At 40.7% G+C, this 23223-nt stretch overlaps 1 protein-coding gene across 4 annotated transcripts in view; it reads left to right on the forward strand.

Annotated features, from left to right (window-relative positions):
• Positions 1 to 23223, forward strand: part of LOC134537774 (uncharacterized) — a 118082-nt gene that overhangs the window by 87552 nt on the left and 7307 nt on the right. For 2 of the 4 annotated variants that reach the window (XM_063378561.1, XM_063378562.1), the window contains 5 exons: positions 7111 to 8544; positions 11731 to 12152; positions 13270 to 13432; positions 20217 to 20352; positions 21745 to 21883. In XM_063378561.1, coding sequence (XP_063234631.1) covers positions 7111 to 8544; positions 11731 to 12152; positions 13270 to 13432; positions 20217 to 20352; positions 21745 to 21883 — 2294 coding nt within the window. The remainder of the gene's footprint in view (positions 1 to 7110; positions 8545 to 11730; positions 12153 to 13269; positions 13433 to 20216; positions 20353 to 21744; positions 21884 to 23223) is intronic. The other 2 variants (XM_063378563.1, XM_063378564.1) reach the window with 2 other exon arrangements.

Raw genomic sequence — 23223 nt, forward strand, 5'->3', positions numbered from 1 at the left:
TTTCCAACTGGAACTGAAGCAAGCGTTTGTTTGACATAGGCAAGTGCTTACTGACGGAATGTACTACCTCAACCATTGCAGGATCGTCGAATACCTTGTCTGCAAGATATGACCGCGACAGGTGGTCTGCGAAATACATGAGTTTACCAGGTAGGTAAGTAACGTTTAGGTCATACTTCAACAGTTTAAGACGTAACCTCTGAAGGCGTGCTGAGCCTATATGATGAACTGGTTTGACCATAACATTCACAAGTGGCTTATGATCAGATTGCACTAGGACCTGCTTACCATAAATATAGTAGTGAAATTTAGCTGAGGCAAAAGAAACTGCTAAGAGCTCCTTCTCAATCTGGGAGTAGCTCTTTTCTGCTGCTGTAAGGGACCTGGAGGCAATGTGCACAGGGTGGAGACCCTTTGGGCCCTCCTGAAACAAAGTAGCACCAAGCCCACTCTGTGATGCATCACACTGTATAACAAGTTGGTTTGTGGGATCAAAAGTTGCCAGAACAGGGGCACTAGTGATGAGCGACTTGAGTTTACAAAAAGCCTCTTCATGACACGGGAGCCACAACCAGTCTACATCTGCTTTAAGAAGTTCATACAATGGGGAACACACACTAGACATACCTGGAATATAACAGCGAACAAAATTGAACATCCCCAAAGTACGTTGAAGTTCTTTGCGATTGCTGGGAGCCTGTAGACTAGTTAGAGCTCGGATTCGCTCAGGATCAGGTGACATGCCTGCGACGGAGAAGATCTGGCCCACATACCTTACTTCGGAAACCTTATATTGAAGCTTATCTGGGTTGAACTTGATGCCAAGGCTGGCTGCACGCTCCACCACTTGCTGAGCACACGTATCATGGTCACCTTCTGTTTCGCCTGTGCAGAGGATGTCATCGAAGAATGTCACCACTCCAGGAATAGAGGCAAAGTTCTCTTCGATAAACTTCTGGAAATTTTCTGGGGCATTGGCAATGCCGTATGGCATGCGTAGATAGCGGTAGCACCCAAATGGTGTCGAGAAGCAGCACTTGTGAGACGAGTCTTCATCTAGTTGCACTTGGTGGAACCCTTCCTTAAGATCAAACACTGAATAAAATTTTTTCCCTGTGAGCTTCTCGGACATTTCTTCCAATGTCGGTATTTCATGGTAGTCTCGAATCACCACCTTATTGAGGTCAGTCGGATCAAGACATAACCTCAACTTCCCACTTGACTTTTCCACAACAACTAGGTTGCTCACCCAAGCGCTAGCACTGAGCTTGTCAACTTTACATATAATGCCTTTCTGTTCGAGTCTGTCCAGTTCTTGTTTTAACGCAGGTCTGATTGCTCTAGGGACCCTTCTTGGAGGCTTACAAACAGGGTTGCTATGGTCGCGAATGTTAATTCTACATACTTGGGGGAAACAGCCAAAACCAGTGAATACTTCATTGTGTTCTTTAATGAATCTGTCCTTTGCCTCGTGGCAAGCTGAGTGAACCCTTTTCACAAGATTGAAGTCAACACAAGACTGTAGCCCTAACAAAGGAGTGCTGTCAGAGTCAACTATAACAAATTCAACATAAGACTCTTGGCCTTTGACAGAACAACACAAATTAACTACTCCTTTTGCTGCAAGAATGGTCCCACCCCAAACCTCAATTTTTAGGGATGTTGGCCTGACCTTGAACTGTTTGTCAACCATCCTGAACAAACTGAGTGGCAAAATATTTATTTCAGAACCGGGATCCAATTTTATGTTCACTGCTTTGTCCTCAATCAGTATACGCTCCCTCCACTCATTGATGTGGGTTGTTCTAGTCCCTCTAGGATACACAGAATTGACTGTCACCGCATCACAGTATAGACTCTCACTAGAAGAATGCTTTGCTTTTACCTCCCGAACTTTCCGAACTCTGCACGAGGCAGCAAAGTGATTCATAATGCCACATTTGGCACATTTTTTTCCATATGCTGGGCATTGTCTGGCCTTGTGCTGTGTCTGGCACCTTGAGCAGTTGTACTCACCGTTATCACCAAACTTGCTGTTTTGTCTTGGGCGTGACGACTTCCTATCCTTAGTGGACACAAAGTCACAACTTACACTATCGTGAGTAGAACTCCGAGCTTGAATCTCCTTTGCTTGTTGTTGACTTTGTTCCATCAGACGGCAGTGTGCAGCAACTTTAGTAAGAGTAGCATTGTCTAACCTCAGCAGAGACTCCCGAACGGACGAATCTCTGATGCCCTGTACGATGCGGTCAACCAGCATATTCTCTTCCTGCGAAACTGGGCGCTCATAGCCACATGTTTTAATCAGGCGGCGGCAATCAGTCAAGAAATGATCAAAAGTCTCACCCTCAAGTTGCACACGCTGGTTAAAAACAAACCGTTCATACAAAGGATTTGTTTTTGGTGCCACGAACACGCGATACGCTTCCTTTACTTTAGAATACACAAGCTTGTCCTCCGGTGGGATGTCGAAAGTTTCGAAAAGGGCTCGTCCTTGGGAGCCTAACATGTTTTTGAGTAGGGCGATCTTAACCTTATCTGGGCCCTCATCCTGGCCCGTTGCGATTAAATAATTTTCAAAATCTCCTTCAAACACTTCCCAGTCTTTTCGGGCCGTGGGACTCTCCAAGTCGACAGAGTCAGGGAGCTTTACAAGATTGAGGCCTGCCATGGCACAAACAGAAAAAAACTATACGATTCAGTCTGTCAACAACATTGTTCGATATTCACTATTAACCACCGACGTCCGACAAACACGTGTCGACAAACAAACGCACACCTACAGGTTATATCACCTATAGCACACAAATCCAACGAACATGGACGAACTGAAATATGAACACAATTCCACACGACTGCGCCATGTTTTACTTGAGATCATAGGTTTTAAGTTGTAGATAAGCAAGTGCATGTAGTTAGCACTTAATATTCTTTATTGTCCGTTTACCGTGGTACATATACAGGCGCCATAACCGGAACTGACATTCACCTGTTATCAGTGATGCCAACCATCACGAGCAAGGCAGATGTACAACAGACACTACAATATTTGTTGTTATAACTTGTTAACAAAAATCTTCACTTCTATTAAGAAATATTGAACACTGATGATTTAATTTTTCAGTAAATTTTTATAACAATAAAAAATAATTTTTTATTTGTAAAATTATATAATGTGTAACAACCACGGTGCTGCCATCTGTGGTGGATGGTGCGAACCAAAGTTCACAAAGACTTCATAGTATTATATGTTTAATGAATTTGATTAAGATGGGCAGTATTTTAGCAAAATTCCTAATAAGAATTTCAGGTCTAAATCCAGGGATTAGAGTTATTTCAAGTGTTTTTTTTTTTTTTTTTTTTCACTTTTATCAGAGCAGTTTCATTATATATTTTAAAAATTTAGTCTGCTAATCAAATGATTCAATAGGCGATAAGTGTGGAATTCACATGTGAAATGCGTCCAGCAATGTTGTTGAAAACACAATTTGCATATTTATCACACACTGCATTTTTTAAGGAATTTTATGATAAGTCTAGGAATCTGAGTTTCATATGATAAGTGTATTTTCAACATGAGAACACATTAATTTGCATGATACTGAGTTTAGATGTTGCACATCTCTGGCAAGTACGGAAAGACTAGCTCACATTTTGTTTACTATCATAATGTTGGTATTGTAAATATTTGAAAATAATACTGAGTTAATTCTGCACATCTGCACATTCTGCTATCTATTGGACTGGTGTGAAAACTACAGCAGATTCGTGACACAGAAATCATGAATCAAAGGATCTGCGGTGATTGCTGGGGGGGGGGGGGGGGGGGGGAGTAAGTGAAAAGTGGGTGAAAGCCCAATTGCAAGTGAAATAGTCAATTCAATTCAATTCAAGCAGTCCTGAATTTGTTCCTAGTGATTTTTCTATGACATGCTGATAGTTAGCGGCACCTTCACGTGTTACGTGAAAATAATCACTACCATAACTAAATAACCTTGGTATTGTTATAATACTATTGTACACATGGTGTCACATGGCCCAATTTTGTATATGAAATTTTTTTTTGAATTTTGCAAATTAATTTTAATTTTTTATATTTATGAAACAAAACTCATAAAAATACAAAATACAAGTTTGCGAATTTTTCATGTTGCTTCTAACTATTATAATGAAAACAAGTGTGATATTGAATTATTTTAATCTTTTGAATTAGTTGTGGCAACCCAACCTATATAAATATTATATTATATTGGAAGACATAATTATTGACTTAATTTTTTTTTCAGTTATGTGAATGAAAATTATTATTGTTAAATTTGTATATTTTTAATAGTATTTCAGACATTTTAGAGATTTCTAAAGCACTTTGGAATCAATTTTTTTAAAATATTTAATACTAACTATATTGTAGAGCAGGCGTGAGTGCAAAATAATTCATTAATACGTCCAAACTGAAAACAAACAATTCACAAAATTAGAAATGGGCTCCTTTGAACGTGTTAGCTGGTGATTTAAAGAACCAAAGTAAAAAAAAAAAATTGCATACAAATTTTTGCTCTGTAATTGAAGCATCTATTCATGAAGAACAAATCAAATCTTACCTCCCCTCCCTATCCAAAAAACCCAACTGTTCGGCACAGGATATATCTTTCGCTGGATTGACTGAAAGCGAAAATGCATTGCAGGTACTTTGAAGGCCACTGTCTTCCTTCTAGATTATAAGGAGGTGCTGCCACTTGGTTTGTGTTAAAAGATTAAAATAACATTTTTTTTTATAAATTATCTATTTTTTATGTATTAAACCTTTTTGCTTGTAAGATTTCACTTACACGAATCAATTTGATAACTTGATTAATCACATTATACAATTAACCCGTAAATAACTATATATATCAAGTAATAATGTTGTACATAAAATATCATATGCTATTTATTATGTTATCTAGTGGTGAATATAATTCCCAAAAAATTGCACATAAAGTATTAATAAAACCATAAAAAATTTTTTAATATAAAAAAATTAAATTTTTTGCTGTATCTAACTTTTCTACCATATAATTCTCTAGTCCTGTACATATTGTGTTTTCTTAGTTTTTCTTAAGAGTGTATGTCCAATCCAGGTCATTATTTTATATTTACATTACTTACATTTAAACTTGCTGACTATTGAGTGGCTGAACTTTCACAAAATGATGAATTGTACATATTGTGTAATTTTTGCTAAGTTAGCTGGTAAAATTGCATTTTTTAAAAATGTTTTTGTGCTGTTTAGATAAAGAGATTGAAATGGAATATAAATTGGACCTTTGGTTTAAAGTATATTTTCACTGGCTGCTATATTAAATTGTTTGATTTATTTTAGGGAAAAATTATTTAATTTTACCAGGCCTTTTAAAATCTTCAGAAATGTAATGATTTTAAAAAGCTAAATAATATATAATAAAATTTTCTGAAATAATTTTAATCCATACCATGCATTAGCCAGCAGCATTGCCTTTTCACACAAAAATTTTCAGTTATGTTTTCCATTTGGTTCTCTTTATGGATACTGCAAAAAAAAAAATGTTAAATGTTCAATGTTGCCAGCTAATCATGCAAAAATAATTCACTGTGTATATGCTATATGTTCTGCCACTCAGAAAGTCTACGAGTTTAACCGTATTAAATGTAGAAATAAAATGATGGCCGGGAACAGGACGTGTAGCCTCAAAGAATGCCATGTTTGTACCTGTCATGACCGAACCCAGGGTTTCCCCTGTGTCTAATTAAGGATTTACCCTGGGCCCACCTTAACTAGCACAAGCCAAGAGCTTGACAGGGGAGTTGGTCGCTGCCGCGGCTGGCCAGCTGCCGGACATAGCATAACGTGTGCGTGCTGTTCTTTCCCCACGGTTAGGAACCTGTTAGGCTAAGCACATCGGCTCAGGCCTGAGATGCACATAGTCTTCTCCTTTACCCAGACCCCTCCTGAGATCAATTGAACTATAGTTTTAAGTTAGGTTAGGGGAAAAAAAATATTTAACTCTTATTTTGCGTACTCGGCAGCTACAAACCTAACAACTTGCAACCAGCGACGACATGGTACATACTTTTCGAATGGGAGGTTTTACATTTTTACATTACTGTTTTGCTGGCCACAAAGTTTATAAAAAGGTTAGTGAACTAAATTTGAAGCAGATTTTACAGACCATCCTCATTCATACGCATGAACTTATTTACAATTTTATTTTGCAGAAGAAAGGCATATTTGATAGTAAATAATTTTTACAATATTGTTTTACCCAGAAAATATTTTAGTGTGAACAGCAAACAGCATTCAGTAATACAGATAAACTACGTTATTGTGTAAAAATACGAAGGTATATATAAAAACTCCGCTAAGAATTTTTTGAAGCAAATTTTAGACTTAGTAACAGGAAAGCTTCTTAAAATAGTAAAATCAGTATTAGTAGATTATGTGAAAAAAATGTTTTTAATTAATTGAGTATGAAAACTCCTAAGGTTAGAACTTTTTCAGATGATTTGATTTATATTTTAGTTTAACAGCCATTCATCTCTTGTAAGCTGTCATGGTGGGGGAATAGAGGGACTGACTCAGCCCATTTCCTTCTCAAAGAGAGCCAGCCCCTATGGTTTGTGTCAAGGGTCATTAATTCGAGTCCTGCTTTGAGCATGCTTGTTTTAAGGATTATTTAAGTTTGTAAGCACTTCTAAGCTCTTCAGAATAAGGCATGGATGTCAATATCCTTAATAAATTATAGTGTGAATAAATTAAATATGCTAGCTGCTGGATTTTCAAAAATTGTTGTATTTGATTATTCACTGTAGATGAGCCAAACGCTAGAAACATACATTTTTTTTTTTATAATTTTACTTTTTGAATAACTTGTGTGATTTTATTTTTTCATATGTGCTCGGTGTATTTAATACATTTTTGAATATTAATTTTTATATTTTGGTTTTACTAACAAGACCACATTCTTATTATTGGGCACGTAATGATGACATAGTTAGCTCAACAGTAAACAATCATAACATGATCTTGGGTGCAGGTTAAAAGTCTGATAAGAGTGTTAAGTTTTTGAATGTATTATTTATTTATTTTTACAGGTTTCTAATAGTGAATCAGACACCATGATAGGCTCAGAAAACAACATCAGTGATGGTGATGTAGGAAAAAACAGTGAAAAGGAGTGTGCCAAGAACATAATGAACTCAGTTTTAGGAGCGGTAGGTAACCGGCGAGTTAAACTTGCCATGAAGAAATACAGACAGTTAACCTCTCAGGAGCAAAACGAACGCCACAATTTCCAATCGGATTTCATACACCCGGACGACATAATTCACCACAAGAACGGCAATGTGTACATCAAGAACCTGAAGTGCAAGTTGTGCAGCTTCAAGGCGGCGTGGGAAGGAGAGATGGCCAGACACGAGCTGAAGGTTCACGGCGTCAAAAGACAGGGCGTGCCGAAGCCAGCCGCGAAGAAAGCTCCGAGACCCGTCCCCAACCTCATACCCATCCAGAACAAGACGTCGCCACCGCGCAACTGCGCCTCGCCGACCCTGCCCATCTTGAGAGTGCCGACGGTCAAAGGACGGTCGAACTCGTCCAGCCGCAGAGGAAGCGACACGGAAGCGCCGGAGAGTTGCATGAGCGAAAGGGACCTCAACGAAATATGTGCGAAATCGTGCCCCACCAGTTCTTTGAAGGACTTTGCATCCCTCATGGGTGGCGAGGACGCCTTCAAAACCGCGGACGACGAGACCGTTTCGAAACGGTCGGGGGTCCCGAGTGCGTCGAAGGTGGACGTCGAGCTCGGCAGCGAAGCGCCGCCGAAGGAGAGCTGTGGCTCGCCGGCGTGCGAAGCGTCCGTCTTCAAGAAGAAGAACGCGTCGTTCTTCGACAAGCTGAAGGAGAAGCTGGTGGCGGCGGAGACGTGCAACCTGGTGTGCTCGCGGTGCGGCCACGAGTCCAAGTGCCTCTCGGAGCTGGTGCGTCACCAGCAGTCGCACGGCGAGCAGGACTCGGGCCCGGGGCCGGACGCAGCCGACGGGACGAGCAGCGTCCCGGTCGCCAGCGGGGCGGAGCTCTCGTCCACCCGGTGCCGCCACTGCCGGCAGCGCTGCAAGACGAGCTCGGCCCTCGTGGTCCACCTGCAGTCGTGTGCGGAGGCGAGCAAGAAGAAGCTCCAGGACAGGCTGCTGCGGGAGCAGAGCGCCATCTTCGAGGACGAGGAGGAAGTCGGCGACGTGGAGATAAAGCAGGAGGCGGAGGACCCGGAGGAGTCCCGGGGTCCGCACCCGATGGAGAACAAGGTGTTCGTGTGGAACAGCTTCCCGCAGTCGCGGGAGGCCTGCAGCAATGCCGACGACGAGAGTCGCAACGCCTCCGGCCGCAGCAAGTCCCCGGTCAGCGACGGCAGTCTGGTCGGCGTGGAGACCGCCCCGGGCTACGGGGCTGTCACCAGGAAGATAACCAGGCAGGTCGTCTCGAAACCTGTTCTGAAGGACTCTGGGAAAGCAGCAGTCGCTGTCAAGAAGGTAGGAACTGCGTACTCGCCATAGTAATAGTTGAGCATGATCTTTAAATTATTATTTTTTTTTTTAATATAAGTACATATAACTGAATTGCATGCACGTGCACTTATGTCATATGGTTGCATAGTTGACACTTGTGTTTGTTTACATATTTTTACAAATTGGAGTAATTTTCTAAAACGAAAGGTTAAATCAAAAAGCTTTTTTTTAAGCATGAGTGAAAAACAGATTATATTAAAAAGTATTGAATTATAACTTTACTCTAAAAAAACAGATGATTCTGTTAATAAAATACGTGGGCCTAGTTTAATTCCAGTACATTAAATTTAAAAACAGGCCATAATTTATTGGTGGGACTGCGTGCATACCTTGCACTATATTAGTCATAATTCAATTTCCGAAGGCTTCAATCATTGTTGTTACAAGTGGGAAATGTGGCTGATGTTGCCATTAGTTGGTGGATTTTTTTTGGTTACCTTCTCTGTTTCACAATTTTTGAGAAAATGAAAATTTAGTTGAAAAGAGCCTGTACCCATCCCCCCTCGGGTGGGATGGGGGGGTTCACCCAACGAAGTTAGACTTCATAATACTCTTTGAAATGCACCAGAAAATCAATTTAAGAGTCCCGAAAGTTTAGGACAATTGAACCCACCCCCCGCCACCTGAGGAGGTTCAATGGTGTCCGAAGATCTCGGGAGTATTTCAGAATCAATGTACTTAAATTTTCCGTACTTTTGAAAAAATTGGGGGCAAGTGACCTTCACCCAAGGGAGGAGGGCAGGGGGCAGTCAAACCCCGGACATATTTTACACGGCCTCTTGGTTCGGAAACACTCCAAATTGAAAGAATCAATTTTTGAAATTTCCAAAATTTTGGGGGTTTACCTCCTGAGGGGGGAGGTGGGGCAGTTGACCCCCAGACAAATTTCTCACCATGCCCCTGCCTCAAGGATAATATAAAGCATAGCTTGAACATAATGCTTTTATGCCCATAGCTTTAATAGTGGGTTTTTTGCACCTATGGTCCTCCCCACTTCTCTCTACAGATCATATTCATGAAATTATTGTATCGTCATTCGGATTACATATACTTGCTAAGTTTCAAATTGATACAATAATTAGAAGTGGGTTAAAATCTACCTAAAGTTTTGATATCATAGTTAGTTACAACTGAAAATAGTTGTATTTTTCCCCTATTACCCTCACCCCCTTATTTTTTTGGATCATATTCATGAAATTATTGTATTATCATTTTGATTACGTATACTTGCAAATTTTCAAATCAATACAACTATTAGAAGTACAGTAGAACCTTGATTAACTGTGGAAATAAGGGGGGGGGGGGGGGGGGGGGTGAAGGTCAGCTCGGATAATTGAAAATAATGAATAATCAAATTCAAATGTATTTAGAGTATACAATACAGCCAAATTTCATAAATAACTTATACAAAACAAATGTACAAGTATTTCTGACACTATTTATTAATTTTGAAAAATAAATATGAATGAAATTATTTATAATGATGTAAAAGACAGTGTTTCAATGAAAAATATGAATTTTATTTACAATTTGACATGCATAGGTACGTGAAATGTAACAAATACTTGCCTTGAATCAACAAATAATTCTGGAAATGTGTACATACATATATGTACTAGTTACGTTTTAGTAAAGTAGTCTGTTACAATATTTTGCTCTTTACTTTTGTTGGAAACAACCTTTCTTATTTCTGATTTATATTCCTTAAAGTTATAATATGGTGGTAATCAAAATCTTCCTGCTCAAAGAAGGTTATAAGTGTTCTCACAGGCAATTCTAGTTCGTTTATACTTTTAATACGTAATTTCTAGTTTTACTCTTTCGTGCCAACTCAAAACCTCGCCAGAGACAAAATGTTAAAACTAAATCTTTTTAATGGTTGGTACTGGACTGTGGTACTATTGTAATATTTTATTGGTAAGGAAAACATAGTATTTATTATTTTTATGCCAGTTTCATTTCTACAAGTGTACATTTTAGTGTTGTTTTTATTTTCATAAATATACCTACTTTACTCATAAAAATGGTGTATTTTTCAATAAATGTGACATTAGTTTGTTTGTTTAATACTTTTTTCATCAGGCGGTGTAATTTTGTTTGTGATCAACAAAGCAATATTACAAAAAAATAATTCATAATACCCATGTCTAGGGACAGAATATTACTCGGAACAATGAAAATAAAATGGCATGCATTTGAGAGGTTAAAAAAAGTACAAACATATATTAGTAAGATAGAAATTAGTTAACCGGATATGCAAGAACAAACATTATGAAATAATCTTTTCCCCCCTATTAATTTTATCCATATGTTTTGGTATGGACTCATGCTGAATAAATTAGATACCGGAATTCAAGTACCTATATTATGAGTTTACATATTTGTGATTTGAACTAAATTCATTGGCCTAGCTGTGTTCATAAAGTTGGGGGGGGACAAATAATGATTTTGATGTCATGTAAACCCATTCCCCTCCTACTAAGACGGGGGTCCGGTCCGGGGGTCCTCCACCGGAAAAATTTTGATTTCGAAAGCGCAAAATAGCACTTTTTGAGCAGGTTTTTTTGTATCTAACCATTGCATACATCGATGTTAAAATTATTATTATTGTTTCCTTAAGATAAAAAATTTGATGAGCGAAGAAATTACAAATAGAATTGGGCAGAATAATATTATAAAATAAAAATATCACGGTCTAGAAAGTTCAGGGGGACACGTCCCCCCTGTCCCACCCCCCCCGGTTCCTACGCCCCTGACTAAATTTTATTAAAATGATGGATTATTTCATGTTTTTAGTTGTATTTTGGGTGCTTTATGTTGTATCCAGGGGCGCAACAACTAAATTTCTAAAGGGGGGGGGGCAGTATACCTTTTTATAAAGAATCATCGATTCCCCCCTATTGAAGTGGGGGGTCCGGGGGTCCTCCCCCGGGAAAATTTGTATTTCAAGGTGGAAAATGGTGCTATTTAAGCAGTTTTATTATCTAAAAATTGATTACACAGCACTTTCTTTGCCCCCGTTTGCTCCCACTTCAAGGTTTCAGAGGAGGGGCCAAATACCCTTGCCCCCCCCCCCCCCCCCCCTCCTGTAGTTGCGCCCCTGGTTGTATCGGCATGCAACTGGCCGTAGTAACGCGTCCCTGTGGGCAGGTGTTCAAGTGCCCGCACTGCCTGTTCTGGGCCTCAACGGCGTCCAGGTTCCACGTGCACATCGTGGGCCACCTGAACAGGAAGCCGTTCGAGTGCTCGCAGTGCGCGTACCGCTCGAACTGGCGCTGGGACATCACCAAGCACATCCGGCTGAAGTCGGCGCGGGACGCCGGGCATGGGCGGGCGCGCGTGCTCATGACGGACGAGACAGGCCGTCGCAACTACTCCAAGTACAACAAGCACCTGACTGTCATGAGGGTGCAGGGGTCGGGGGCGGAGAGCAGCGGCCGGCGCTCCCGGGAGTCTGCCCCCGCCGGGCTGCGCCCCCCGCCCCCCCTCAGGGCCGCCCGCACCCTGTTCCCCTCGCAGCCCGGCTCCGAGAGCAAGAGAACACTCTGGAAGTGCAAGAAGTGCAACTACAGGTTAGTATTGCGATGCAGTGCGTTTGTTGTAATGTAACTCCTTATTTTTTATGACTTTTTACTTCTTATTATTTTTTACCTCTTGTAAAGACTACTACTTTGAAATTAGCATCCCTCCCATTTCTGGTCGGGACTCAGTTCAGCATGTATTAGCTCTAGAATTACCACAGTTATCCAAGTCATGTGGTACGATCTAAGGAACCACAACCGATTTAATGAGCCATTCGCGGTTTCACCTTATTTTGGCTTGCACTTAGACATGCATTGGCTTAATCTTTGAGACAAGCATATGACTACTGGCAGGATCAACCTGTCGCGGCAGCATTGGCGGCAACCACGCTTTTCTGTCACTGAAATGCACTTGTTAGGTGTTGAACGTTCAAAATTATTCTGCCCATTTTACTAAAAATGTTTAGTGTGAGATAACTTTTTCCACTCAAGTTTTGCTTAACGAAACTTTTAGGTGTGCATACGGATAAAATATTTCAGTATTCGTGAAATAAGAGAAGTTTGACGAGTTAAAGGTTGACTACTAGGTTATAAAAATCAAACCTGAGGGACTTCTTCTTAATCTTTTCTTCTGGGGTTCTCTGTCTCACAATAAGCAATTGTATCATTTTTTTTCCCCCTTTAATTTAAATGTGGCTTTTATCCTAAAGTTTTTTTTTTTCAATATTTATGTGTAGTACAAGCTGCTGCTTTATCAAAAGCTGAAAGTTAGTTATTGGACACTTAAAAACATAATTTTTTTGAAACTTGAGGCTTGGTCTTACACACCATGTTAGTTACTTAATGTTCTTATTACTATTATTCAAGGGCTATTCCTCTATATTTAACACGATACCTCACTTGCATTTGCTGTTTGGTCGCAAAGTTTACCACCAGAACATTTGCTGAACATTATTTGCGAGCTGTAAAGTGTCACGCAAGTCACCATGATAGTGAACACTTGTGTGAATTTTTACAGTTCTTAGATAGTTAGTATCAGGTGGTAAATATTATGACGAATCATGTAAATCAAGAGATTTATCGTGATAAGTTTGCAAGAGTGGCCCTCAAGTAGTAGCGATGACGAGAGAAGGAAGCAGCCGCGACCGCGGGCGTGATTGGTGCACAGGGACGTGAGTCGCGAGCTGGTGTTGGCGCACGTGAAGCAGCACTACCAACAGCGGTCGCAGGCGGCCAACAGCGACTCCTCAGAGGCAAGTGTCGGGCGGGGCCAGGCACCTTTCCGGTGCGGCCACTGCCACCAGGTATCAAACTGGAAGCATGTCATTCAGGTACAACTAACCACTAACATCTCTCCCCGCCCGCCCGCCTGCTTGCCTGCCTGCCTGCCTGTCCGTCCATCTGTCGTGTCTGTCGTGTGTTGCTGCTGTGGTAGGTACTGCGTAGTTGCACGTGTCGCAAGCCTCGCTTGTTTCTGTCTTTCGAACAAGTGCGTGTCGACCTGCCACTTCGCTATTGTACTGTTTCTTGGGGCCAAGTGGCGTGCGTCCATGTCCCGATCTCACCGAACTTGGAAATTGTCTCAAACACAAGTGATTGCTTGCTCAAAGTACAACTTATCAGTAAAGAAACTTGTTCATTGGTCTCTGGTTTGAACATTTTGTCTCGTAAGATGCAGTGTTTCGGTACTATGTACTTTTCTTAGTCCCACTGCCTATTGTGTTACTATTGGGGTTACATAAAGGTACAATAAAACCAGTCGTTTTCTTATACACGAGCGGTATCGTCCCAGAAACACTGTACTGAGTCAAGATTGCAAAACAAATGACTGACCAGATACCATTTTGGGCAGCGATCAAATTAAAATGTGTGAAGTTGACGCTGACCAGGGGCTACAGCCTGATGTGATTCCTCACCACCAACCACCCGTTTCCACACTTGTCTCTTCTCAAATCTCCTTCAGTTTCAAGTTTTGGTGTAACACAAAACATTCTCACTACGTCCTCCTGGTATTCTTTCGTTCTGCTTTATAATTTTTTCTTAATCTTCCTAATCACCTTTATTAAAAATTTTCTTTCTTTCTGATTTTTTTGGTCTTTTATGTTAAGTTTTTCCTGTATGACTGGGGCGAATATTTTATGAAACCAGGGAAATCATTGGTTCACTTTGGATGGAATGTCTGTTTAGTTAGATTCCAAATCAGTTATCCAAATACATTAATTGAGCATCATTTTAAATTTTCTAAGAAACACACTTAGTATTTGAGATAGCATTCTTCACCCCTCTCCTAATGTCGCAATTTATCGCCTGTTGTCCGCTTCTTACGCAGAGACTTGGAGCTTGGTTAACTTCGCTCGTACCCGAAGCTAGAACGCGGCCAGAGTGCGGGAACCAGGCCTTAGCTTTGTTTCTCTCGCTGCAGCAGTAAACGTTTGCATATTATGAATTAATGTGAATGACTTCCTAACAACTCATTTCAGAAAACGTCTTTCATATCCTCAACAAGCTTAATGGACTGTTGAAATGTAATGTCGGCAGGTATAGGTAGTGACTGTACCCTGCAAGGGAATCCAGCACTGGTGGGCCCCCTCCAGTTGTCCAAGCGACGGAGGGGAAGTCAGGGAGGGGTCACCAAGGGGGGGAAGAAGGGGAGCAGCGTGGCTGGCAGGAGGGAGAAAGAGAGATGTCTTCAGACAAAGACAAATGCATTAGGCCAGACAGTGTGGCTGTGTTGTGATGGGAAATTTGCTGTTGAAAACTCCCGGTAAGATACATGAATTAATATTAAGTGGAACTCTAACTTCAGACACGACATGTTGATTAATACTAAATCAAAAGGTGGTGATTAAATTTATTTTATGAGCCATATTCAGTTGTTAATGTACACTAATGAGAAGGATGGGATTAGTATGGGATTAAGTTATTACAAGATTTCTTTATTGTAGTGCTGTGAAATGCTTACATATAATATGATTGTAAAAATTACTTGATACTCATATGTTGGTGCCCTGACTTTGAAAACTACCTTTCGCCCCTGTTTTATGATCATTATTAATATCCTACCTCTTTTTGTACAAGCATGTTCCAAACCAGCATGATGGATGTTGTCACAAGTGCTGTTTATTAAGTAGAAATTTTGCCTTGCAAGTTAATCTGCAGAGATCAAGGACTCTGGTGGGAAATGAGAACAAGGATGAATGTCATAATCCTTCACTTTGCAAAAGGGCAAGAGCTTGTTAGCATTGCACTGCAGGAATGTTACACAATGAATGTACCCGTCAGCATGAGCTAGCTGCAAGCTGATAATTTAAAAATTAACGAAGAACAGAAATAACCGGATGACCGACAGTGGGCACAGCAGCAGGAAAGTAGGAACAGGTAAGAAAGGTTTATGAGAGAAAGGAAGAAGGACCCAGTGAAACAGCAACAAAAGGATTCAAGTTCATTTACATTAAAATATGGTCTCAATTTCGCTCAAGAGTAGTAAAGAGATGACACCATTAAGGCCCTTGCTTACTCGGGCACACGTATGGTGTGCAGAGTTTGAGGGGAAAAAAAAACAAGAAATTTGAAAACTTCTCAAGATACCAGAGTGGGGTCTGTTCGTGAAAAGCATTTAAGAATATGCTGAGGGCTGATAGGTAGTTCTGTCTCCAGATTTTGGTTTTCAAACCGTATTTTTATGAGAGTGGAATTGGCTAAAACGTGTATTTTCAGAATAATTTTTAGGCATTAAAATCCCAGTACAGATTCTTGAAAGCACTCAAGGGAATTTCATTACACCTTTATCTCCAATTTTCCACTATATATAATATTATGGTTACCTCTCAAATTAGTTGCCCTATGCACGACGAGAAGGCTGCGCACCAATCCACAGCCTTCCACTTAGAGGCACCAGCAAGCGTTGAAATTCTCTCTCTTTCACAAATACATCTCTGGCGAGGCAGACCCCGCATTTGAACTACGTGGTGGTAATAGCTTTGCTTGTATTTCTACCGAGAATGCTTTTTGCAGCTAAAGCCAAAGAGAATCTGTCAAGTTGGTGATTTAACATGTACGTATATTTAGGAAAGGCAAGGGAGCTGTAGGGTCTAGCAGGAAGGAAATTGATCAAGGAAAAATTCTCCTTCATATGGGATAGGTGTCCGGGAGTTTGCAGTAAAGTGCTGTGAGAACTGTGTCAGGGTCAATCTCCCACAAGCCAATGGGCTTGGATGTGAGTTTAAAGAATTTTGGGCTCTTCTCTGTTGGATCCTTGGAAAATAATCATCGTTGGATTTTATTTGACCTCCAGCTTATGGTGTCATATCATTGTGGTGAGTTTTCTGGTTTGTTATTTTAGCGTTGGGTGCTTTGCTTAACACCGAGTTACATCTCAATTCAACAAGAATAGTGAAGTGATGTTTTTATGTATTTTTAAAAATTTTTTATGGTAGATAATATTTTACTGTTATTAGTTAGTACTGAGTAACTACCGTATTATTGAAACGTGTACTGTATTGTTATATGGACATGAAAAATGATGACGACTAACAGTTTCATTTAGTTTGATGCTAGCAAGCTCCAAGTTTGGCAGCTCCCGTTCCTTACGAATTAGAGAAGCGGTGTTCTTCCTTTAGTGGTTGTGTATTAAAACATGGCTGAGCAGCACTATTGGTGAAAACAATTGTTTTTTACCTAAATGATGCTCTTCCATTTGTTGTAGTTTTAGTTGTTGTTATTATTATCATTATTATTGCATGGCACCATAAACCCTGTTTACCCATGAAAGAGGTTGAATTCTGAAAAATGCCGGCCCCTTGTTTTGAGCTGGAGAGGGCTTGCTACTTGGCTAACTTCAAGCATGGGTTTAACGTAATCTTTATTGTCGAGTTAAATCCTTTCACGTCTTGGTCCTGTAGGTGTTCATGACAATTTTTTTTTTCTAATTTTCCTGCATTCAGTGTTTCGTAAAAAGAAAGTCTCTTTTTTTCTGTGTGATTCCCTGAAATAAGAAGAGCTTATCCACCATGATTATTTTTCAATCAAATAGCCACACTAACACTGTTAACGTGATACATTAGTGCACTTAGTACTCTGGTTCAGTGATACAGACCGGAGCTCACTTAAACTCGGTCAATGTGCCAGTGGTTTCATCCCCACCCATCTCCACTTCAGACTTTGATGTAGAGGTGTTTCTGCTTGAAAAATTATTGTAAAAAAAATGTTAGAATGGCAGTGATTGGTTGTTGTGGTAATATTTAGTTACAGTTATGTTTAATGCATCTTCAACTTGCAATGGGATCTACCTACACTTGTATAGCCTACTCTCAGCAGGTGTCAGGATGTGCACCAATGAATCTGTAGTGTTGTGTTCTCGTGATGAGGTTCATGAGATCAATCCCAACACTTAGGCATAATTAGATTCATGAGCACCTAGTCCCCTAGTCCACTTTTTTAATCTTTTATTTAGGCCATCACATTAGGCCTTTGTACACAACCGTGTGATGTTAAACCATATAAAAATTCTGTTTTTTTTTTGTTTTTTTTTTTTACTTTGACAAATAAGATGGTGTTAATGCAAGATAAAGGGATTCCAAAGAAAATGTTTGTGACTTCCTGTAGCAGTAAATGTAGATGTGATAAATTACTTAATTTATGTTTTAATTTTAGCTTTATGCCTATTGTATTTTATAATTTTTCATACGGGGGGCTTCTCGGATAGACTGAACCTGCGTAACTTGGGCGCCACCACGTGTAGGGGCACGTGGACCCGGCCGTAGACTCCTCGCTCGGGGCCGTGACGTGACCCGTGTGGGGACTAGGCTTGACTCCCCCTTTGCGCAGTAGCACTAGTGGGCTCTTAAGGCGTCCCACACGCCTCGGGACTCAGAAGATTCCGCATGCGGCTGCTCAGTGAAACTCACAGAAGTCTAGGGAAAGCTCTTTATTGATGTCGAGCGGCACAAGGAAATAAAATGTTACATAATTAATTACATGAAAAGAGTTATTCACTGATACACTGAAATAACATGGCAACAGGAATATTACCCCGGCTTAAAGGCTGACCAGGTAACCTCGTGGCTTGGCCTCGAAAGTTCGTTACGTATTAAGAAATAAAATATCCAACTGGATTTAAATAATTACGTTAAAGAGCCATCCCCCCGGGGTAGACCTCAAGGAAAAGAAAAAGGTTTAAGAAATAATTACGGAGCGACGGATGTTAACAGAAACTAAAATATTGAAGTCGACGAGGCGCGTGCAGGCCTTCTACCCCGGGCGGCGAACGGAAGCTGACTGACGAGGCCAGGGCATCATGGCCGCCGGGAAGCGTTAAGTTCCCGTTATGTTATCAGGTGGATACCTGGTAACATATTAACATGAAAAACCCTCTTAAACATTAAGCAAAAACTGACCACAGTGATTTATCACTACCATACTTAATTTATTTTTAATTTATTCGTTAAAGTTCAAAAAAGTAGTTGCGGGTTGTTCCGGGGTTGCCCGCCTGGGGCGCTGCGCCGTCCTTACTAACTACAACTTAAAACATAAACACTTAGGAATTTAAAAAAAGATGAAAATAAAAGGTTTGCATTACAATTACTTATTATTTTAATTACGTTTTACGGGAACGTGGCACTGAAACTGCTGCCTCTTGCAGGGCCAAGGCTCACACGCACACACACCTGCACACGGGGCGGGAGGTTTGAAATAGAGGGTGGTGATGGGAGGAGAGGGGTGTCGACGGCGTGAGGCACCTCGGGCTCAGGGAGGGCGTAGCCCTGGTCGACGTCAAATTAATAAAATTATCGACCAGAAAAGATGAAACACAAAAAAAAAATATTTGTAAAAAAAAAAACTTGTATAGTATTTCCCATTAACAAGTGCACATTTCTGACACGTGATTTTTATCAGCGTTTTTAGTTTGACAGCTAAATATTCTCCCAGAATATCTAAGAAATTTGCTGATAATTGGGTGGCTATCTAGTTTTTGAGAACGCAAAGTAAACCTTTTTAAAGTGGAACTATTTTGGGAGTGATGAGAGTAAAATTTCAAAGCTGAATTTTAATGCAACAGTTTCGTGGAACATATTTTTTAAACATTCCTGACGTGAAAAGGACAGAGAATAGGTACTCGGTCAAAGAGAGATAATTCTTATAGTGGGCTATAATAAATGCATTTCCTCCCACATCTAGCCGAACATGCCTCATACACAGAAGCGGCAAGAAGTCTGTATTTAATGACAGTTTGCACACGTGTTAGCTGTAAGCATGTCTTTCATACAATCTTGACATGTGTGTTTAGTGTATTTAATAGTATAAATGTATATATGTATTTATAACTTGTTTTAACGAAATCATCAAACAGTTGACTTAAGAAAAATGTATCAAAAACAATTAAAATAAAAAACCAAAATTTTAAATGTTCGGTTTTCTTTCCTCAAGAAAAATCATTTCTTAGATTTCTGTGTGTAAACGTTGGAGGTCTTAAAATCTGCTGTTCCCCGAGGTTTTAGTGTGACTGCTTTCTTTTGGAACTCGATTAAAAGGAAAACTTAACTTGTAAACATGGGCGTCGCAACCGGGGGGAGGGGGGGGGGGGACACGTCCCCCCCCCCCCCCCCCCCCCAATAATAAAAGTCTTCAATTTCGTCCCCTCCAATAATATATTTAGTTTCGTAGTTATATTAAAAATATGATTTCTGTGATACAACCCATATGTTGCGCATGGTGCATTTAGTCCAATCGTGGTAATGTGAGCACTTTTTAATTTGATCTTCGTGTAAAATCAAAATCGGGTCTGATACCGAAGCGCGCCGATAGCAGAAAGCCGAGACGAGTCAAGCCAATCTGATCAAATAAATTATATATTGCAACCAACTATAATTAGAATATTCAGGAAAGAAAAATGCCTAAAAACCACTTTTTTGCACCTTCAAACCCCAAATTTTCCCGGACCCCCCGCTTTTTTTTCCAGGGGATGGATATTCTTCAACAACTTAATCAATTGGAGTCCCCTCCAAAAAATATATCCCTGCGACGCCCATGCTTGTAAATAATGATGTGACGGTTGTGCCGGCCAAAGAGAGCCAGGCGACGGCGGGGTGACGCTCACGGGCAGCCTGTGTTCCCCAGCGCCACTGCCGCCTGAAGCACAGCGGGGACGTGCGCGTGCTGCTGGGACGGAGGGCCGGCACGGCGGAGGGGGAGGACCCGTGCTCGGCGTCGGAGCACGGCGGCGACCTGCACAGGCAGCTTCAGCACTTCCAAGGTCGGTCGCTGCAGCGTTCCCAGCCTTCTCCTCGTCGCCTGGCATTGTTTCACACCTCACTTTAGAATATACTTTCAGCACATTCGTCAACTGGAGCGGACAGTTTGTTCCTTAATGACACACTGATTAGTTAAACTTTGAATGTGTGGAACATGGTGTAGCCTACATTTTAGTCAAAATTATTCTTTAGGGTCATGAAAAAAAATGTTATGTTAATTTATATGCAATATTGAATACAAAAAACTATACATTAATATGTTTTGTATATGAACTAAAATTTTTACTAAACATATTTAAAAAAAATTTCAGTAAAATAAAAATGGTATCTTAGGAAATGACAAAGTGTGACTTAAAGGGTTAAGAATAAATAATTAGAGACTGTCTACTTAAATAACGTCAAAACTATCACTGAGTAGGTTTTAACTTTCTCGAGTAAAAATTGGCACATTCCTGCTAATAGTACATAGATCTATTTTGTACGCATAGTAAGGAAAAATAACCGATGACCCTGTGATGTGAAAATTTGTAAGTAAATTTTATAAATAGATATTGAAAGAGCCCTGAAATAGGTTCATGAGGTATTTGTTGATATCCGGGTGTTGGATAGATTGTTTTTAATTTGTACTTTTGAGTAAAATTAATGTTTGGTGATCATATTTCGGTTTACAAAATTTTCTGTTTAACATTGTTATGTCTGTTTGTCTAAAAATTAACTGAACCTGTAAATACTTGCAAATAATTTTGTGAATCTTAACAATTATAATAAAATTTAATTAGGTTTAAGTTATAGGTGAAACCACGGATACGTCGATACTGTGTCACGTTTATATTATTAAACATCAATTGAAACCTCACGTACTGAGGTTATACTAGAAGAGTTGTCATGTGTCACCATGCCTACATCAGCTAGCAAGAATCCCTTTTCATTTTCCCGACTACTTTTAAGTCTTAATAGTGCAGCTGGACTTCTAGACTTGATCCCATAAGAGTTTTCCTTCTTGTTTTTCTGAATAAATATTTTTTTTTTTAGATTTTGGAACCTATAACACTATTCATATTTATTGTTTACATAATTTTTTGTGCTAATAATCTTTATCATATCCAAAACTATATTATTTTTTATTAAGCACTTTATTTCAATAGTTCTTGTTTTTACTGAAAAGTATTGATTATTATTGATGGAATCAAGTAGAAAACAGCATGTACCTAGTATGTAGTATCAAAATTATGTTACCGTCCCAACTCAACATAAAATGTATTAAAATGGTGCCAAAATAGCAGACAGTATTTCTCGGCTTTGACGTTGTTACTATTCAGTCATAATGGTGGTGATGTTAGTTCCTCTATGTAATTTAAGAATATCCAATGACATTGAGAGTGTTTCTTTTACAGCACAGTCTGGAAGCTGCGAGAAGTGCCCTTTCGTGGCCAACTCTGTGGACGAACTGACGTCTCACATGGAGCAACACATGTCTCGGCCCGGCGCTATCTTCAAGTGCTATTATTGCCCCTTTTACGTCTCATCGAAAAGGTGAACGCACGAATATAATGTTTTTGTACTAAAACTGTCTTCTTTAATGTGCATTTTTTTTTTAAAACAGCAATGTTGTTACAAGTGACTACAAAGGTTTTTATTTAAGTGAAATAAAATGTAGCTAGTTTTCAGGAGTTTTATCATTACTTTTTACATCACCAAGTGTTTGGCATTCAAATTTTTTAAACTTGTGGGAAAATTGTAATACGTAGTGAATGCAGTTTTTTTTATAAAGTATAGTACTTTTTTTTTAAATTATAACCACGTAAAATAAATTACGCAACAAGTAACAGTGGCACGCTGACTTGTGGGGTATTTCAGCAATTGACCAGCTGCAGGACTTGGGAGGCAAGGCTGTGATTGGTGCCTGCGGTCGGTGCTGGGGCTCTGGTGATAGGCCTGTTGGGGGCGCAGGGGCGGAGAGCATGGCGGGTCACGCCTCCTGGGGTCACTTGGGCGGCATCGGTGGTAGGGAGTGACAGACTCTGGCACCAGAGCGAATGCCCTCAGCTGGGCTCCGGGTTTTTCTTAAGCGGGGTTGGCAGAGCTGGGTCACCGGTGTGACTACCCGCGTAAACTGTCTCGCTGCTGGCGGGATGGCTGGGCGGCGAGAACACAGGCTTGTGCCACGGCTCAGTTGTGTGCTTTCACGTGGACAGGGTATACCTCCTCAGCCAGTCAGGCCAATAGGGCTTGCCGCTGCTTCACTCCCCACCTATTTCGGGAGGGCACAAGGCCGGACGGGGTGGGAGCAAGGAGAAGAAGTTGTTCACAGGCATCTGGCAGCTGCCAGTAGTGCGGTGTTCCTGTCAGGTCGACCCATCCTCGGGTGTGACTATTTCCCCGGCGGACCCCATTTCGCGGGACACATCCAGTACCCAAGCGTTCGGTATCGTGGCAACTGTGGGCGGCGAATCCGCAGTGGGCTTTTTTTTTCTGGCCAATCAGTGTCGCAGGGTACTGCATCCACTGAGAGCCCTCCCCGTGCTGTGTCTGCAAGGAACGAGGCAGGTCACTTGTGAACAGAGGTAGCGTGAAGTTACTGACGGGGTTATTGCAGTATGATGATCCACACCTGCCCCCTGGCTGGCTCTAGAAGTACACGCTAAAGCAGCAACTGCTGGCGGAGGTGGCGAGGGAGGCTCAGTAGGGCTTGCGGCCCTAAGGCAACTCCTTGGCCACTGCCTGTTGCTCAGGGCAAGCACGAAGGAGGAGGAAGGGCTTGGATGGTGGTCAGGGCACCCCTCCTTCCAAGGCTTATGAAGGGGTGGCGAGAAACTGTGCGGTGGGTTGCCTGCTTCCAGGCGCTGGCACGGTGCCTTGCGCAATATAAACAG

This window comes from Bacillus rossius, chromosome 12 (assembly GCF_032445375.1).
Source record: "Bacillus rossius redtenbacheri isolate Brsri chromosome 12, Brsri_v3, whole genome shotgun sequence".
Classification (NCBI taxonomy): Eukaryota; Metazoa; Arthropoda; class Insecta; order Phasmatodea; family Bacillidae; genus Bacillus; species Bacillus rossius.